Source organism: Canis lupus, chromosome 9 (assembly GCF_011100685.1).
Source record: "Canis lupus familiaris isolate Mischka breed German Shepherd chromosome 9, alternate assembly UU_Cfam_GSD_1.0, whole genome shotgun sequence".
NCBI classification, from domain to species: domain Eukaryota; kingdom Metazoa; phylum Chordata; class Mammalia; order Carnivora; family Canidae; genus Canis; species Canis lupus.
Genome location: NC_049230.1, coordinates 23,083,436 through 23,099,957, shown reverse-complemented (window position 1 = coordinate 23,099,957; position 16,522 = coordinate 23,083,436). Strand labels below are relative to the sequence as shown.

General features: G+C 50.7%; 1 protein-coding gene and 1 pseudogene across 4 annotated transcripts; both read left to right on the top strand.

The window, feature by feature from the left end:
• The first annotated feature begins 2,547 nt into the window (after nucleotides 1–2,547).
• LOC119876609 lies at nucleotides 2,548–3,114 on the top strand (annotated as a pseudogene).
• Nucleotides 3,115–6,336: 3,222 nt separating this feature from the next.
• Nucleotides 6,337–16,297, top strand: LOC491028 (transcription factor CP2-like protein 1). 4 transcript variants are annotated; one of them, XM_038547443.1, is made up of 15 exons: nucleotides 6,338–6,495; nucleotides 6,961–7,112; nucleotides 7,246–7,319; nucleotides 8,071–8,176; nucleotides 8,285–8,391; nucleotides 11,656–11,808; nucleotides 12,007–12,117; nucleotides 12,606–12,703; nucleotides 12,934–12,988; nucleotides 13,247–13,340; nucleotides 13,734–13,824; nucleotides 14,255–14,337; nucleotides 14,833–14,978; nucleotides 15,123–15,174; nucleotides 15,917–16,297. In XM_038547443.1, exons 1-15 carry the CDS (start codon nucleotides 6,413–6,415, stop codon nucleotides 15,952–15,954), a joined length of 1,443 nt encoding a protein of 480 aa, XP_038403371.1. In that variant the 5' UTR covers nucleotides 6,338–6,412; the 3' UTR covers nucleotides 15,955–16,297. The 4 variants fall into 4 exon arrangements, 3 of the variants coding, with proteins under 3 accessions (XP_038403372.1, XP_038403371.1, XP_038403370.1); XM_038547444.1 differs by lacking the exon at nucleotides 15,917–16,297 and having other exon boundaries at nucleotides 6,337–6,495; nucleotides 6,877–7,112; nucleotides 15,123–15,552; XM_038547442.1 differs by lacking the exon at nucleotides 15,917–16,297 and having other exon boundaries at nucleotides 15,123–15,552.
• Nucleotides 16,298–16,522: the final 225 nt, after the last annotated feature.

Sequence of the window (16,522 nt, the reverse complement as noted above, 5' to 3'; positions counted from 1 at the left end):
AGCACTAACTGTTCTGTGCTAATGATACCCTGGAAGATGGACCATGGTTCCCCAGGGGTTTCCATAGTCCAGCTTGAGAATGGTGCTGAGAACAATGGGGGCAGAGGTTCTCCCCTGGGGAGTGGCTCAGTCATTCCTGTGTCTTAGGGAGACTCCGCTGGATCCCAAAGGCAGCAAAATGGAAACAAAGAGCTGGAATAGTGAGCTTTCGGGGTCCTCTGGCCAAAGGCTTCACCATGCGGATGGACAGGAAGCAGTCCTGTGTCTTGGCCTGGGTGGACGGCAGGTGTGAGGTGACTCAGGTTCCAGCTCATTCTTTACTAGTTCATTAACTTGGGCAACCTGCATCCCTCTGGTTTCCTAGTCCATAAATGGGGATCATCTTACTTCATGGGATGGATAGAGTGGGTAGCGGGACTGGGCCTCCTCCTCCCTGGATCAGACATCACTAAATCCTCAGGGAAAGCTGCTTCTCTGGTCAGTAATGCCTTTCTTTCCCTCCTTGCTGCAGCCTCCGCAGGCTACAGGCTAAGCAACCCAAGGGAATTCCCAAATCAGGCAGGACCCCTGAGGCTGGCACTCCTGCTGAGACCACAGGTCCTGCTTCCTGCCCCTGCTTCCTGCCCCCATTTCCATCATTAGCCTACCCTGCCCCTCCCCCTCATCTATGAAAACCACCGCAGCCCCGCTACTGTCATTCCTATTACTCATCCTCAGGGTTCATGGCCCAGGAGTGGAGTGGGAAGTATTTTGTCCCCATTTTGGACTGGAGAGCCAGGGCTCAGAAAAGCCCCAGGTCACTGCCATGCCTGGAATCCAGGTTGCTGGGTGGGATACTTCTTTGGGACTTGTTGAATGAGTGAATGAATGAATTCATAAATGAGAAACGCTTCCCCCATCAGCCCTCTTTCTTAGGGGGAGGGGTAGGCTTCATTCTTTAGCTCTCCGGGTTGGAATGTTGCCTGGAGATTCATTTTTTTTTTTTTTTTTTTTATTTATGATAGGCACACAGTGAGAGAGAGAGGCAGAGACACAGGCAGAGGGAGAAGCAGGCTCCATGCACCGGGAGCCCGATGTGGGATTCGATCCTGGGTCTCCAGGATCGCGCCCTGGGCCAAAGGCAGGCGCCAAACCGCTGCGCCACCCAGGGATCCCTGAGATTCATTTTTAAAATTCCATACATATTTATCAAGCAGAGTGGGGCATAGTACCATGATTAAGAGCAGGGACTGTGACCCAGAGGGCCAGGGTTCAAATCCTGACTCTATCCTCTATCCTCTCCTGTCAGCTGTGTGACCTTGAGATAGCTACTTAACCCCTCTGAGCCTCAGTATCTCCATCTGTATACTGAATGGAAGATAAGGGAATAACAGAAAAAAAAAAACCCTGCAAACTACCTTAGAAGGTAGATCTGTTGAAAAGCACTCTATAGTTGTACTGAGCAGTTTATTAAATAAGGACTCTCTTTACTTATAAATGTTAAATAAATAAACCCATATGATGTACTAGGCACTGGGGATGCATAGAGAAAGATACAGCTACATTTAGTAAGGGCTCAATTGTTATCTCAATCGGTTTTCACTCTAGCCATATGGCTTAGAGGTTCTCATCAGCCCCTTTTTAGAAGTTGCCAGCCACATGAAGCTCAGAAAGGTTGTTATTTGCCCAAAGCCACACAGTAGTGCTTGAACTCAGAGTCTATCTCAAGACACATACTTTTTTTTTTTTTTTAAAGATTTTATTTATTTGACACGGAGAGAGAGAGCACAAACAGGGGAGCAGGAAAGGGAGAAGCAGAGTCTCAGCTGGGCAGGGAGCCCCACTGGGTTCCATCCCAGGACCCTGGGATCATGACCCAAGCTGATGGCAGATGGGCAACTGACTGAACCACCCAGGCGCCCAAGACACATACTCGTAACCCCAACTCTGGCACGCTTCTTAGTCCCTACCCTCAAGGGGCTTCCTGCTCTGATGGGAAAACAGACATTGGACCAAGTGCTCAAAGAATAAACAGCATGTCAGATGCCCACTCTGAGGGATTTGGAGAAGGGCAGAGAAAGGACATGGAGAACATAAGCACCGGTTGGCTGGGCTGCAAGAAAGCTAAGAAGCAAACAGTCCGTTTGAAGTGAACAGAACGTACTTTTTCCAAGGTGAGACTCCTGGTGACAGAGAGGGAGGCTCGGGAGCAAAAAGGATGGGGGCTCAGAGTCACGCCCGGGCACTGTCTTAACTCTAGGGGGCGCCCCTCCGCGCGGAGCTGGGCTCCAGGACCCCGCGGCCTCGCCAGGTGGGGGCGTTCGTGTACACAGGCTCGCAGACCACACGGGGACTGCCACGTTCCTATTTATTTATTAATTTAGCAAATTTTAAAAAAAGATTATTTATTCATGAAAGACAGAAAGAGAGAGGCAGAGACACAGGCAGAGGGAGAAGCAGGCTCCACACAGGGAGCCCGACGTGGGACTCGATCCGGGGTGTCTAGGATCAGGCTCCGGGCTGAAGGCGGCGCTAAACCGCTGAGCCAGCCAGGGTGCCCAGGTTCCTTTTTAAAATCATTTAGGTGACAGAGCAAGTGAAGATGAATGCCAGAGGACTTGGATCTCAGCTGAAGGACAGTATTCCCGTTACTGAACTTTCAGCAAGTGGACCTTTCGAACAGCATGATCTTCTTCGAAAAGGTCTGCCTTGTGTGAAAAATGAACTTTTGCCCAGTCATCCTCTTGAATTATCAGAAAAAAATTTCCAGCTCAACCAAGATAAAATGAATTTTTCTACACTAAGAAACATCCAGGGTCTGTTTGCTCCACTAAAATTACAAATGGAATTCAAGGCAGTGCAGCAGGTTCACGTCTTCCATTTCTTCCAAGCTCAAACCTTTCATTGGATATTTTAAGGGGTAATGATGAGACTATTGGATTTGAAGATACTCCTAATGACCCGTCACAAAGTGAACTAATGGGAGAACCACACTTGATGGTGGAATATAAACTTGGTTTACTGTAATCTGTTGTGCTGTTCATGAAAATAGAGGGGCTGCATGTTGTTTATAGTCATCTTTTTACTATAATTTGATGTATACAACATTAAAAGTACTGACACATGAAAAAAAAATCATTTAGCTGACAGCTTATGACCAAGACCCCCCCCCCCCTTTTTTTTTTTTTAAGATTTTATTTATTCATGAGAAACACAGAGGCAAAGCAGAGGGAAACCAGACTCCCGGGCGTGGAGCCCAAATGCGGGACTCGATCCCAGGCCCTGGATCAGGTCCTGAGCCAAAGGCAGATGCTCAACCACTGAGCCACCCAGGTGCCTCTAGGACCCAGGACTCTTTCGGGGTAGTGGAGGCAGCAGGAGGTGCCTGAGCCCTGGATGGGGCAGGATTCCGTCCACCGAGGACTCTGCCCCGGGTCCCTGCACGGAGCCTGTGTCTCCCTAGTGAGAGAGAGAGAGAGGGAGAGGGAGGCAGGCTCCAGCCTTGTAGGCACTCCATAACATTTGTTGGATGACCGCATGGATGGATAGATGAGGAACATGTCTCCCAGCCCCTCTTCCTTGCTCCAACTCTCCAGGTTGGAATGTTGCCTGGGGATAGAAAACAAAACAGAACAAAACATTTTGGTCCCAGGAGAAGGACGCTCAATTGTTATTTCTCAGCAATTTTTACAGCTAAAAATTTGCTTCCTCACTTTAGGGAACCCAAAGGGTATTATTATTAGGGTTGGGTTATCCATGGCATAGAAAATGACAGAGCGATTGGGGTGGGGAAAAATCCATTAAAAAAAAAAATCTCCCTCACAAATTCTCTCTGAAATGATCTGTGTGTGTGTGTGTGTGTGGAGGGGGATAGTTTCTGGGACAGTTATGTCTGTATCTCCCAGGACTGGGCTCTTGTGGGGACACTGAGGGTCCTTGGTGGTGTCTGCCACCACCCCAATGGAGCCTCTGAGGCTTAAGCCCTGGGATCAGGGATTAGGGGCTCCCAGGTGGCTCAGTAGGTTGAACGTCTGTCTTCTGCTCAGGTCGTGATCCGGGAGTCCTGGGATTGAGTCTCTCATCAGACTCTCCCCAGGGAGCCTGCTTCTCCCTCTGCCTGTGTCTCCGCCTCTATCTGTGTCTCTCATGAATTTAAAAAAAAAAAACAACCCTGGGATCAGATGCAACTGCATAGAATTTCCTTTAATCCTCGCTACCACACTGAATAGGAGAGAGGCCTCCTCACTATTTTACAGAGGAAGAAAGTGAGTTCAGGAAGGTAACATGCCGAAAGTGCCCCTGCTTTGAGGAGCCTCACACCTTGCACCTCCTAGGGCCTGAGACTTCTCTGAGAGTCGGGGACCTGGGCCAGAAGTTTCTTAAGGCCCCTCTGGCCCGAGGATGGGTCATTCGACCCTGTGCTGTGCTGGCACAGAGGGCGCAGTGAGAGTGAGGTGGGGGCTGTGACTGGCCAGGCTCCATCTGCCTCGAGCCCGGCTTTTTTTGCCTTAGAGAGAGAGAGCCAAAGAAAACCAGGAACAGGCCCAACACCATCTGCATGGGGACAGAGCACAGAGACTCTGAGATGGGTGGCAGGAGGGAGTAGCCAAGAGAGCTGGGGAGAGGCAGCCTCAGGGGAGAAGGGGGAAATACAGAGAGCTTTGGGGGTAGAGGCCGAGTGGTGGGGGATTGGGTTCTGGAACTGGAGTCGCACCTACTCCCCTGACCAGCTCTTCACAGTGTCCTCATAGGAGGCCCATACCAGCCTCTACCTTTTCTACCTCTGCCCCTATAACAAGCCTCCACTCACCTGCTCATCTCTTCTGCCCACCCCCACTGCCCCTACTCCCTGCTCACCTTAGGCCAGGGCCAAGCCCTGTTGGATCCCCTCCTACTCCCCTTCCCCTGGCCTTCCTGGAATCCTGCTCTGTCCAACCTTGGAGGGTTTTGTGGGGGCCTTCTGGCCTTGAGTCCAACTCTGGGTGGGTTCTCAAAGTCTTGGGGATCTTATCATGGGGATCTTGGGGCTTCAGGCTTCTTTGGTCCCTATTGGCAGGCATGTTCCCAACCCCCTTTTCTCCCCCCTTCCATTTTGTCTGGCTTCATGGGAGGAGAAAGCATGTAGAGGACCAAGAGCTAGGTACCTGGAAATGGAGGTGCCCTGCCTGGTGTTGGGGAGGGGGGTACTCTTTGGCTTTCTTTCTCCCCCAGAATCACAAAGCCTAGTTAGCTAGGGTCACATGAGGTCAGGCCACATCATTTCTATCTTTCTATCTTTTTTATTTTTCTTTTTTCTTTCTTTTTTTCTTTCTTTTCTTTCTTTCTTTCTTTTCTTTCTTTCTTTCTTTCTTTCTTTCTTTCTTTCTTTCTTTCTTTCTTTCTTTCCTTCCTTCCTTCCTTTCTTTCTCTCTCTTTCTTTCTTTCTTTCTTTCTTTCTTTCTTTCTTTCTTTCTTTCTTTCTTTCTTTCTTTCTTTCTTTCGTCACATCTTTAGAGGCTGTGTCTGCTTTTTGCAAGACCTTGGTCTGTTTATACCAAACACAGTAGTGTGGGTGGGGTGGGCATAGGGGGCCTGGGCTGTCTGTGTACAGTGACAACAGAGGCTGAGTGTGGGGAAGAAGCCGTCCCCCAGGCAGACCTTATTTGTCCATAAACACAGTCTGCCTCAAGCCACCAGGCAGAGGAGGAGCAAAGCCATCACCAGACTGGGACTTCTGTCCTTCTACTGCCCTGGGAGGGGGCATTCCCAGGCACAGCCCTCCTCCCCACACACGAGCTCCCCCTCCTAGCACCACCCAGAGTTGTTTCCACAGCAAGCTGGACTGTTCTGTAAACCATAGTCCCCTAGCCATGCAGCCCTCAGAAAAAGGACAGGTGTCCTGCTTTCTTACACCTGTGGCGGAGGGATGGGGGGAAGGGGAGGCCAGTGAGAGTAAAGGCCCTTTGTAGGTCCATGTGATTCCGTGTGTCTACTTGTCCTGTCCCCTGGAGCAGTCAGGCTCCTCTCACAGGGTCGTGTGAAGGGCCCAGGCCTGTGGGGCTCCAGGACTCTACATGGCTTATGGATCTGGGGCCAGTCTCGAAGCCCAAGCCTGCCCCTCCTTGTCCCTAAGCTTCTTGGGGAGTGGTGGGGAGTGGTTGTCCATCCCTGGCACTTTGTTTTGTGGCACCACCATTTCCCCTTTGAGTTAACGATTGGTGGAGAGCTCTGGGGATGCCATTTCTTGGTTCCCCTTGCCTGGGCTGCCTGATAGGTCCTGTGGTTTCTAAAGCCCTGGGTGCTTAGCCAATAGAAGGTTCCTGGCCTTGCCCCACCCTTTTGTGAGTTTGCTTCTGTGTATAAAGGCTGGGGCCCCAAGTGGACAGTCCAGTGGGTCCAGCCCAACCCAGGCTGAGCTCTCTGTCACACAGCTGGCCTTTCTCCCTCTCCCAAGATGTTGTTTTGGCACAACCAGCCAGATCACCTGTGGCCCAGTCCCGGGGAACTGTACCCAGGGCCACCAAGTGGCTTGCTCAGGTAAGGGCCAGAACCCCTTCCCCCAGCCTCTAGGGAAGGTCCTGGTCTGAGTTGCATGGACAGATAGAGAAGGGAGATGGGCTTCCTGTGCCTGGGTTCCTTTTGGAGAAGAGAAGTGGTCATATGGTTAGTGGATCCTGGAACATCTCAAAACACCCTGACCACCCACCCTCTTGAGGCACTTTTGTTGGGCATTTACTTGGTATCAGACAAGCCCTGAGATTGCAAACAAGTAATTGACAGCTGATTCTTGGAGATGTTTAGTAGGATCTGGAATTTGCCCCTTAAAGGAGGTCTCCCAGAAGCCAGAGAGTTGAACCGGGGACTCTGAGGCCCTGGCTGCTTCTGGAGTGCCTGCTACAGAAGCCTTTGGTTCCCCAGAAGGTCTGGCTGAGAGCAGCAGAGCCCCATAGGGAATGAGGTGGACGGGGCAGAAAGCCACCAATGCTCTCCTGTTCCCGGCAGGGAGTCCCTGCCCTTGCCATACCTGAAGCAGGAAGAGCTGCACAACATCCCCAGCTCTGAGCCTCCCTGCCCCACATTCGAGTACGTGCTCTGTGCAGCCACGTCCCCAGCTGTGAAGCAGCAGGAAGAGACCCTCACCTACTTGAACCAGGGTACGTGGGGCCTGGGGAAGGGAAGGGCTCAGCGGGGCAGCGAGCTCTGGAGCTGGGTCGCAGTGTGAGATGGGGATGGACAGGCTCCATCTCTACCCCAGTGGGGCTCACACATCCCCTTGACCTCTCCCAGGCCAGTCCTATGAGGTGCGGATGCTCTGCAGTCCCAAGCTGAGTGATGCCACCCAGTGGGCCCGGCTCTTGAAGGTAAATGCATCCCCTTCCTGAACTGGCAAGGGCTGGGTATGACTGTCCCGCTGGGCAGGAAGCCAGTGTCATCGCTGTGATGTCACTGTCAAGTTAAAACCCTCTCCATGTAACCCTCACCTTGTAACTTGACCTTCACAGCAGCACGGTGGTAGGGAGGAATTGCTGAGGAGAGGCGCAGAGAGGTTAATCTCAAGGACATATAAGTAGCAGATCTGGGATTTAGAAATACATTTACATAGCATTATTCACATACAGTATTCCTTCTCTCAAAAAAATTATATATTTAGCTCCCATGCATTGCCAGAAACCGTTCTGTGAGCTAGGGATGCAACAGTAAAGAAACAGATGTGGTTCCCTTCCTCAGGGAGCTTGCATTCTACTGAGACAAACATGTGATTACACAAATTTTATGCAATGACAAATTGATTTACCAATTGCAATTTGAAAAGTGCAGCAAGAAAAAAAATAAGTAGAGTGACGAGGAGTGGGAAGGGATTCACTCCCCCATCTTACAGATAAGGAAACTGAGGCTCAGGACCTCTAAGTTACTTCCCTAGTTTCACAGCTTGTGGGGGGGAGGTGGGCATCTGGACACAGACCTAGTGATCTAAGTTCTTCTGTCCCCGGACGGCAGGAAGCAAGGTGGGGTGAGGAGGGCGGGATGGTTGGCCTGCCCCAGCTGTGGGAACTGGTTCCCAAATGCCCAGGCACCCTCTGACCTGTGAGCCATGCTCTTCTGTGCCCACAGAGTGTGGTACGTGTGGTTTTCCATGACCGACGCCTGCAGTACACAGAGCAGCAACAGCTGGATGGGTGGAGGTGGAGCCGGCCAGGGGACCGCATCCTGGACATCGGTGAATGGGGAGGGACCAGAGACTCTTCAGGGCCACTTTCTGGCTCAGAAGGCCTTGTGGATGGGGAGGGCTGAGCCTTGCTCCCTACTTGCCACCTTGTGCCTGCAGATGTGCCGCTGTCTGTGGGAGTGATAGAACCCCGAGTGCTGCCCTCACAACTCAACATGGTGGAGTTTAATTGGGACCCAACCAAGAGGACCTCCCTCTTTTTGCAAGTGAGTCTGAAGCTGGGACTGGGAGGAGGCCGGAAGTCAGATGGGGGTGGTAGCTGGGAAAGGAAGATGAGTTCGGGTTGGGGTGAGGGAACAGTAAGAACAAACTGCTTACAGAAAGCACCTTGAAGATCAGATATGGCTAAATGTTTATTTTTACTTTTAAGATTTTATTTATTTATTTATGAGAGACACACACACACACAGAGAAAGGCAGAGGCACAGGCAGAGGGAGAAGCAGGCTCCAAGCAGGGAGCCAGGCATGGGACTTGATCCCGGGACTCTAGGATCACGCCTTGGGCCAAAGGCAGTGCTAAACCACTGAGCCACCCGGGCTGCCCCAGATATGGCTAAATGTTTATTGAATCTCATTGCAGGGAAGGATTTGTTAAACCTTGAAGCAATGAAAGAAGCTAGGAAACTCAGAACAGAACTTAGCTTCATAAAAAGTAATGGTCTGCAATACATAGGCAAAATTAAAAGAAGACATCAAATGGGAAAAAATAATTGCCATATGTGACATATAATGCATAATATCCTCGATATATAAAAAGTTCTCATGTATCAATAAGAAAAAATAGATAAGGGGCATCCCTGGTGGCTCCGTGGTGTAGCACCTGCCTTTGGCCCGGGGCATGATCCTGGAGTCCCAAGATCGAGACCCACATCAGGCTCCCTGCATGGAGCCTGCTTCTCCCTCTGCTCGTGCCTCTGCCTCTCTCTCTCTGTGTCTCTCATGAATGAATAAATAAAATCTTTCTTTTTTTTAATTAATTAATTAATTAATTTTTTATTTATGATAGTCACAGAGAGAGAGAGAGAGAGAGAGAGAGAGGCAGAGACACAGGCAGAGGGAGAAGCAGGCTCCATGCACCGGGAGCCCGATGTGGGATTCGATCCTGGGTCTCCAGGATCGCGCCCTGGGCCAAAGGCAGGCGCCAAACCGCTGCGCCACCCAGGGATCCCAAAATCTTAAAAAAAAAAGAAAAAAATAGATGAAAGCTCAATAGAAAAATAGGCCAAGGATATAAGCAGACATTTTATACACGAAGGATATAAACTGCCAATCATTGTAGAGAGTTCAACCTCAGAAAATGCTAATTAAAATTACATATAAAAAAGGTTCTTATTGGTGAAGTTTGGGGAAACAGACACCCTCATATCCTGAGAATGCAGATTAGTGTACTCATTCTGTGGGTAGAGTGGCACTTGGGCAAAATTTATTAAATTTTGGGTTCCTAGTCTTTTAACTAGTCATTCCATTTCTTTTCTTTCTTTTTTATACATACAATTTTTTAAAAGATTTTATGCAGGGAGCCTGACATGGGACTTCATCCCATGGACCACACCCTGGGCTGAAGGTGGCACTAAACCGCTGAGCCACCCGGGCTGCCCATAAATAAATAAAATCTTAAAAAAAAAAAAAAAAAAAAAAGACCCTGAGATCATGACCTGAACTGAAACCAAGAGTCAGACGTCTAACCCACTGAGCCACCCAGGCACCCACCCCCTAGTGGTTCCATATCAAGAAATTTATCTGACAGCAGTGTTCAATAAGTACACAAAGATATATTGACTAGCTCTTCATAGCAGCGTTCTTTCTCATATTCAAAGATTTTAAACAATCAAAGCATCCGTTGGAAGAAGATTGACTTTTACCTAAGTTTGACTGCAGATGTATACTGGAAATTATGTAGCCAGAACATGATAAAAGAAACTGCTTTCCTATAAGTAAAGAGAAAGTAGAAGACAAACTTGCATTTAAAGTTTGATGTCCGTTGGATAAAAACAACATGTGTATGTATACAACTTACTGTACTTTTTCCCCTTTTTCTTGCCCAGAGAAAAGGGAGGAAGAAAGGATCCTTGAGTGTTAACAGGGATGTATTCCTTACTCTGAGGCAGAGTCCTCCATCTTTTCTAGGTTGAATAGGTTTCCCTTTATAATCCAACAGTATTGTCAAAAGTTACCTGTGTGTCCCTCTTTTGAGTGTTCATCATGGTCTAAGCACCTGGACTGGAGGGGAGGTCAGGTGGATGTGGTACAATTTCACTTCCCCCCTTCTTAGTGGGACCTTGCCCAGGTCACATGATCTTTGTTTCCCCACCTGTCAAGTAAGATCCTTTAACTGTTCTTCGCAAGATTGTGGGAGAGCTGGGGCACCTGGGTGGCTCAGTGGTTGAGCATCTGCCTTTGGCTCAGGGCGTGATCCCTGGGTCCTGGGATCGAGTCCTGCATTGGGCTCCCCACAGGAAGCCTGCTTCTCCCTCTGCCTATGTCTCTGCTTCTCTCTGTGTCTTCATGAATAAATAAATAAAATCTTAAAAAAAAAAAGATTGTGGGAGGACTATAGTGGGCAGTGAAGGTAAACAGAGGGGAAGATCTGCCAGGCAGTACACAGAGGCCACAAGCTGTGTGGAGTGGCAGGGTGGGAAGGCTTCCTGGAATAGACTGTTCTATTTAGCAAATAAAATACAGGACACTCAGTGAAATTTGAATTTTAGATAAAAAACTTTTTAGTATAAGAATGACCCATGGGGTGGGGAAAAGAATATCCCATGAAATATTTGGGACATATATATACGAAAAAATTATTTGTTTATCTGAAATTCAAATTTAACTGAGTAGCCTGTATTTTAACTGGCAACTCCACCCTGGAATGTGATGTTTTGGCTTAGATGAGAGAAGGCATTGCTTTCCAGGTAGAAGATTCTAGGGAGCACTGTGCAAGTGTATTGGGGGCCATAATTAGGCTGGCTAGGTGGGTCAGTGTGTTCACTGATGGGTGAGAGAGAGCAGCCTCACAGAAAGGCTTGACTTGACTTTTTAACGTGCTCAAATGCGAGAGTCAGGAACTTTGCTTCTCGGCCCAGAACCGTGGGGAGCTACTGAAGAATTTTGAGCAAGGGAAAGAACCTAATAAAGTCATGCATTCAGAAGAAATTTTAGTTGGGGATGGAAAGTTGCTGCAGTAAAAGGCTGACAGGTGACAAGCAGGTAGCAGTTTTTTTTTTTTTTTTTTAATTTATTTACTCATTCATGAGTGACAGAGAGAGAGACAGAGGCCAAGGGAGAAGCAGGCTCCATGCAGGGAACCCAACATGGGACTCAATCCCGGGTCTCCAGGATCACACCCTGGGCTGAAGGCGGCACTAAACCACTGAGCCACCCGGGCTGCCCCAGGTAACAGGTTTTAAGTGGACTTTCTTGAATGTGGGTGGGACCTGCAGTCACCCTGCTTTCTCTTTGCTTCTTCTTCACTTCAGGTTCACTGTATCAGCACTGAGTTCACTCCTCGGAAAAAAGGTGGGGAGAAAGGCGTCCCCTTCCGCCTCCAGATTGACACTTTCAAGCCCAGGGACAAGGAACTTCCCCCTGAGCACCTGCACTCAGCTGGCTGCCTCATCAAGGTGTTCAAGGTACAGGCAGGTCCCTTCCCATCCTTCTCAGGACTATCACCCTTGCTTGGCTGGCTGGGCGGATGCCAGCCTGCAGTCCCCTTCTTTCTCTCTCTACACGGAGGGATGGGGCTGGAGCTCGTTCTAGAGCCTCTTCTGTAACGAGCAGTGGGCAGGTGAAGGGGGTGCCGCTGAGTTTTCCTTGTCACTCTCCTGTAGCCCAAAGGAGCTGACCGCAAACTGAAAACGGACCGGGAGAAGATAGAGAAGCAGCCCCTGCAGGAGAGAGACAAGTATCAGGCCGCCTGTGAGAGGACGGTGTTTGTGCAGGTGCCACGAGGTGGTGGGGGCCAGAGAGGGGTTTGGAGGAGACATCCTTATTGTACACGTGGGGAAATTGAGGCCCGAGGGCTGTGGCTGCTCCAGGATCATCACAGTGCCCTGTGACTCCACCTATTTCCTTGCAAGGACGAGCTGCACCGTCTGCTGGAGACTCGGCGCTAACGCCTTGCAGCCTCGGGGCTCTCTCCCGCACCTGCACCTGCCGTGGCCCCACCTACCTGCTGCCCCCTCTGCCGGGCCACCCCGCTCCCGGCTCGCTCCCTGCCGCGCTGCTGCTGGCCAGCTGCTCCTGGAAGCTTTGCCCGCTCCCGCAGCCAGGCCTCGGCTAGTGTTCTCTCCTGCTTCCAGGGGAGTCTGGTCTGCTTGTCAGGGCCTCCTGGGGCAGGGACCACGCCTGGCCCGGCGCAGGCCCCTGTCCGCTCTCACGGAAGGGCTGAGGAGCGCCGAGGCTGACCCCTGTGGCTTGTTCCCCACAGTGCTCGCCGTGGCCGGACCCCGGCACTGGGCCCTACTCGCCTCTCAGCCCTCTTGCTCTGACCTCTCCCCACTCCTGCAAGCTCCTGTCCCCGGAGAGGTGAGCTGGGAGGGCACCTCCCAGCCCCGGGGGGGCGAGCGTGAAGCGGAGAGCGCCTCAGCTCAGCGGTCCGGGGAGGGGCCGGGCTGGGGGTGCGGCGGAGGGGAGGAGGCTCAGCCCTGTGCCCTTCGGGTTACACGCGGGGTGACCCAACAAGCTCTGCAGGCCAGGGAAGGAGGGGGCGGGGGGAGCGGGGCTGGCCGCGTTGCCGACTCTCTGCTCCCCCACAGGCTCTGCTCCTCCCCACCGTTCGCCTTGGACGCCTTGGGGGGCAGCCCGGCTGAGGTGCGTCTTGCTTTTCCGATCCCCCCCACCTCTATCCCAGAGCCTTCTCGGGCTTCACCCTCCAGAGTGGGGTGGCCCTGCCCCCTGGCGGACAGAGCTTGTATGGCCACAGAGGACTGGGCACTTGCCACCGGCAGGCTGAGCCTCCTGAGTGCTTTCAGACTGGCGGCCCCCAAGGGCAGGGCTGCGTTGCTCCTACCCCTTGCTCTCAGTCCCTAGGCCCCCGGTGATACCAGGACTGCCCTCTTTATGCCTCAGGATCTGAACCCTGGAGCCTCCATCCTGGAGACGCAGCAGTGGTTGCACCAGCACCGGTTCTCCAGCTACTGCCGGGTGCTGGCCAATTTCACTGGTGAGGCTGGGGTCTGGCAGGGACCTTACCTGTAGGGGACTGAGGGCAGGACACTCACACAGGGATCTGCCTATGGCCTGGCTTGCTGTGTGTTCTTCAGCTGACTTCTATTTAGGACTGAAAGTTGCCAGGCACTATGCCTGCAAGGCTCTCTTCTGTATTATCCCATGTAATTTATATAGTACCCATGAGGATAGGGCTCAGAGAGGTTAAGTAAGTTGCCCCAAGACACAGAGCTAAGAAGCAAATGGCAAAACTGGGATTTGAATCCCAAGTTTGATCCCCATGTCTGCACATACTTAAGGCTATTTGTAGACTGATGTTGGATTGTGTCCTTTGCCACCCTTGATCCCAGGCCTCTTTCCCCCAATCTGGTCCTGTCTGATTCTGCAGGCACTGATCTGCTGAAGCTTACCCGCCAGGACCTTATCCAGATCTGCGGGGCTGCCGATGGGATCCGCCTTTTCAATGCTCTTAGAGCCAGGTGCTGGGTACTGCCAACCAGGAGCCCTTTTCCTCTGTAGTGGCGTTTACCAACTCAGCTAATGGTTGTGTCTCATGGCATGTTCAAGCTGGAAGGTACCTTAAGGACCACTTAGTCCCACACCCTCTTTTTAAAGAGGAAGGAACTCAGGCCCAAGGACAGTGACCTGAGGTCACAGAGCAAGGCTGGCAGGGATGCGCTGAAAAGTTAGGTCCTGCGATCTTTTTCTGTAGCCATCTCACTTGCATTACTCGGAGGATAGAGATGAATTTTTCTCATCTTCTCTTCTCCCAGGGCCCAGCATTCATTAAATTCGTGGTGATCTCCCTGGAGACCTGGGAGGAGTGGGATTCCCCTCCTCCCCCGCTAGGGATGGGGGCTGTTAATTTAGGTAGGAAGTGTTGATATGTAAACTGTTTTTCTGATCCAGACCCATTCGTCACCGGCTGACTTTGTATGTGGCGCAGGAGGCCTCAGGGCGAGAGAATGAGGTTCCTAAGAACCATGACTCAGGTGAGGGTCTGGCCTCTGTTTCCAGAAGGCAAGAGATCCAGGTGTAGCTGCATTAAACCTTTTCTGGCCTGAGGAGAGGATGATACTCCATCATTCCTGGGATCCAAGGATGCCCTCCTTGGCATTCCCGTGTCTTCCATGACCAGATTAGTCTTCTCCTTCCAAGATGTATCCTAGGTTTATTCTTTCATGTTCTACTCCCCAACCCTGTCTGACCTTGTCATTCTGTTAATATGTAGGTTTAGAACATTGTAATCTTATTGTATTTGGGTTTCAGCCATTCATATGTAGGTGTCTCACCTTTTTAAATTGGGGCTCCCTACAGTCTGAGGCCTCCCCAAAGCTGAGGAATAGGTGAGGATTAAGTGGATTTATAAGCCTCTTTCCTTCTTTATTCCTTCCTGAGTCTGTCCCCCAAGAGGCTATCACCTTGCACTCTCCTTCCCAGTAAAGGGCACCCCACTGATCCCTGCCCTGTGCTGCCCACACCCCCAGGCTTTTATCAAGAGATCCCTCTAGATGAACTCAGTGCTGTGGAGCTGATGGGGAAACTGGCTGAGCTCTTGGCCCTCCCAGCCAATCAGATCCACCACCTCTTCCACCAGGGCCCTGGGGGCATCCTCATTCTCCTCAGCGACCAGGTAAATAAGTCATGATTCTCAGTCAGGCCCCACAAGGGCCTTGATCACTCTTCCACCTCCGGCCCAGTTTCCCTCTTCCTGCCCTGGCTTATTCTGTTTGGCTCTGAGAACAGAATTGTCTTAGTGACCCCTCCTCCCTTGCAGGTGGTTCAGAATCTCAAGGATGAATCATACTTTGTGGCTGTGGTTAAAAAAGGTAGGGGTTTTAGAGAGAATTGTGTCTGGCAGAACCTAGAAAGATTAAGATTCCTCGAAGGTATGTATATGCTGGCAGTGGGGTGCAGTGTGTGCTGTGTCCCAATCAACTAGTAAACATCTGAGTGCCAGCTTTGTTGATGTCAAAGGGACAGATTCATATAGCTGCAAGGCAACTATTTACTGCTCAGGAAGAAAACCCTGAATAAATGCATCTTCACGAGGGAAGAAATGTTCCAGTTTCTATGTCTGGGGATTTATTATTTTTTTTAAAAGATTTTTATTTATTCATGAGAGACACAGAGAGAGAGAGACAGAGACACAGGCAGAGGGAGAAGCAGGCTCCATGCAGGGAGCCTGATGCGGAACTCGATCCGGGGACCCGGGGAATCACACCCTGAGCCAAAGGCAGACGCTCAACTGCTGAGCCACTCAGGTATCCCTGTCAGGGCATTTATTAAGAGGGTCTCTTCTGCACCCCCCCCCCAATCCTATAAGGCAGGAGATGCTTCTGGGCATCACCAGGCACAGAGCACCAGACCAGTTGGCTTGTGGTTCTGGTTATTCAGATGCTTGCCCTCTATCCCTCCTACAGGATAGAGGGAGGTTTCCTCAAGACGGAGATTCAGTTGGGGGAGGAACACGTGGGTATGGCCAATGCCCTGCAGGCTGCTTGGTTTGGGAGCGGCAGAGGTGGTAGCTGGCCAGTCTTATCCCAGTGGTGCTCTTTTCACTGCTTGCAGTGCAGAATCCAGATGGCTACTACCTGGTTCTCACCTAGGCCCAGGGACATCCCACTGCAAGAGTTGGAGACTGATGCCAGCCTGGTTCTCTGGGGCCCCATGTTCACCAGAAGCCTGGTTTAAATCCTCAGCTGCTTCATCAGGCTCCAGGTGCAGCGTCACATCCTACCCCTAGAGAGACAGGGAGCAGCCCTCAGGCTCACATCTCTTTCTGCTCAGCTGGCCAAGCCTGTGAGGCATGAAACCTGCCAATATGGAAAAGGCACCTTTGCCCCAAGCAGTGCTGCCTAAACACTGGGTGCATCAACTCCTGTTAATTTAAAATTGTATTCACCTCTTCTTTTTCTTGAAATTAAAAGTTAATTTTTAAAGGAACATATATATTTAATGTATTGTTCAATGCTTATTAAACTTTCTGGGTGTTTTGGTCCTCTTGGGGAAATGTTCTCTCCTTAAACTATAGACTAGAGCAAGGGATGGAGTCTCAGAGGAATAGATTAATCTGGCTGGATTTTTTCTTTTTTCCAACTAGTGTGGGCACCGAGCCTCTAAAAAGCCCATTCAACTATCAAATTACTATGCTTATTTAAAACTTCTAGAGACTTA

Coding starts and splice junctions, on each gene's coding strand:
- LOC491028 (XM_038547442.1), top strand. CDS start 6,413: ATGTTGTTTTGGCACAACCAGCCAGATCACCTGTGGCCCAGTCCCGGG. Junction 8,392..11,655: donor GGACCTCCCTCTTTTTGCAA/GTGAGTCTGAAG, acceptor TCTTCACTTCAG/GTTCACTGTATCAGCACTGA. Junction 13,341..13,733: donor GGTGCTGGCCAATTTCACTG/GTGAGGCTGGGG, acceptor CTGATTCTGCAG/GCACTGATCTGCTGAAGCTT.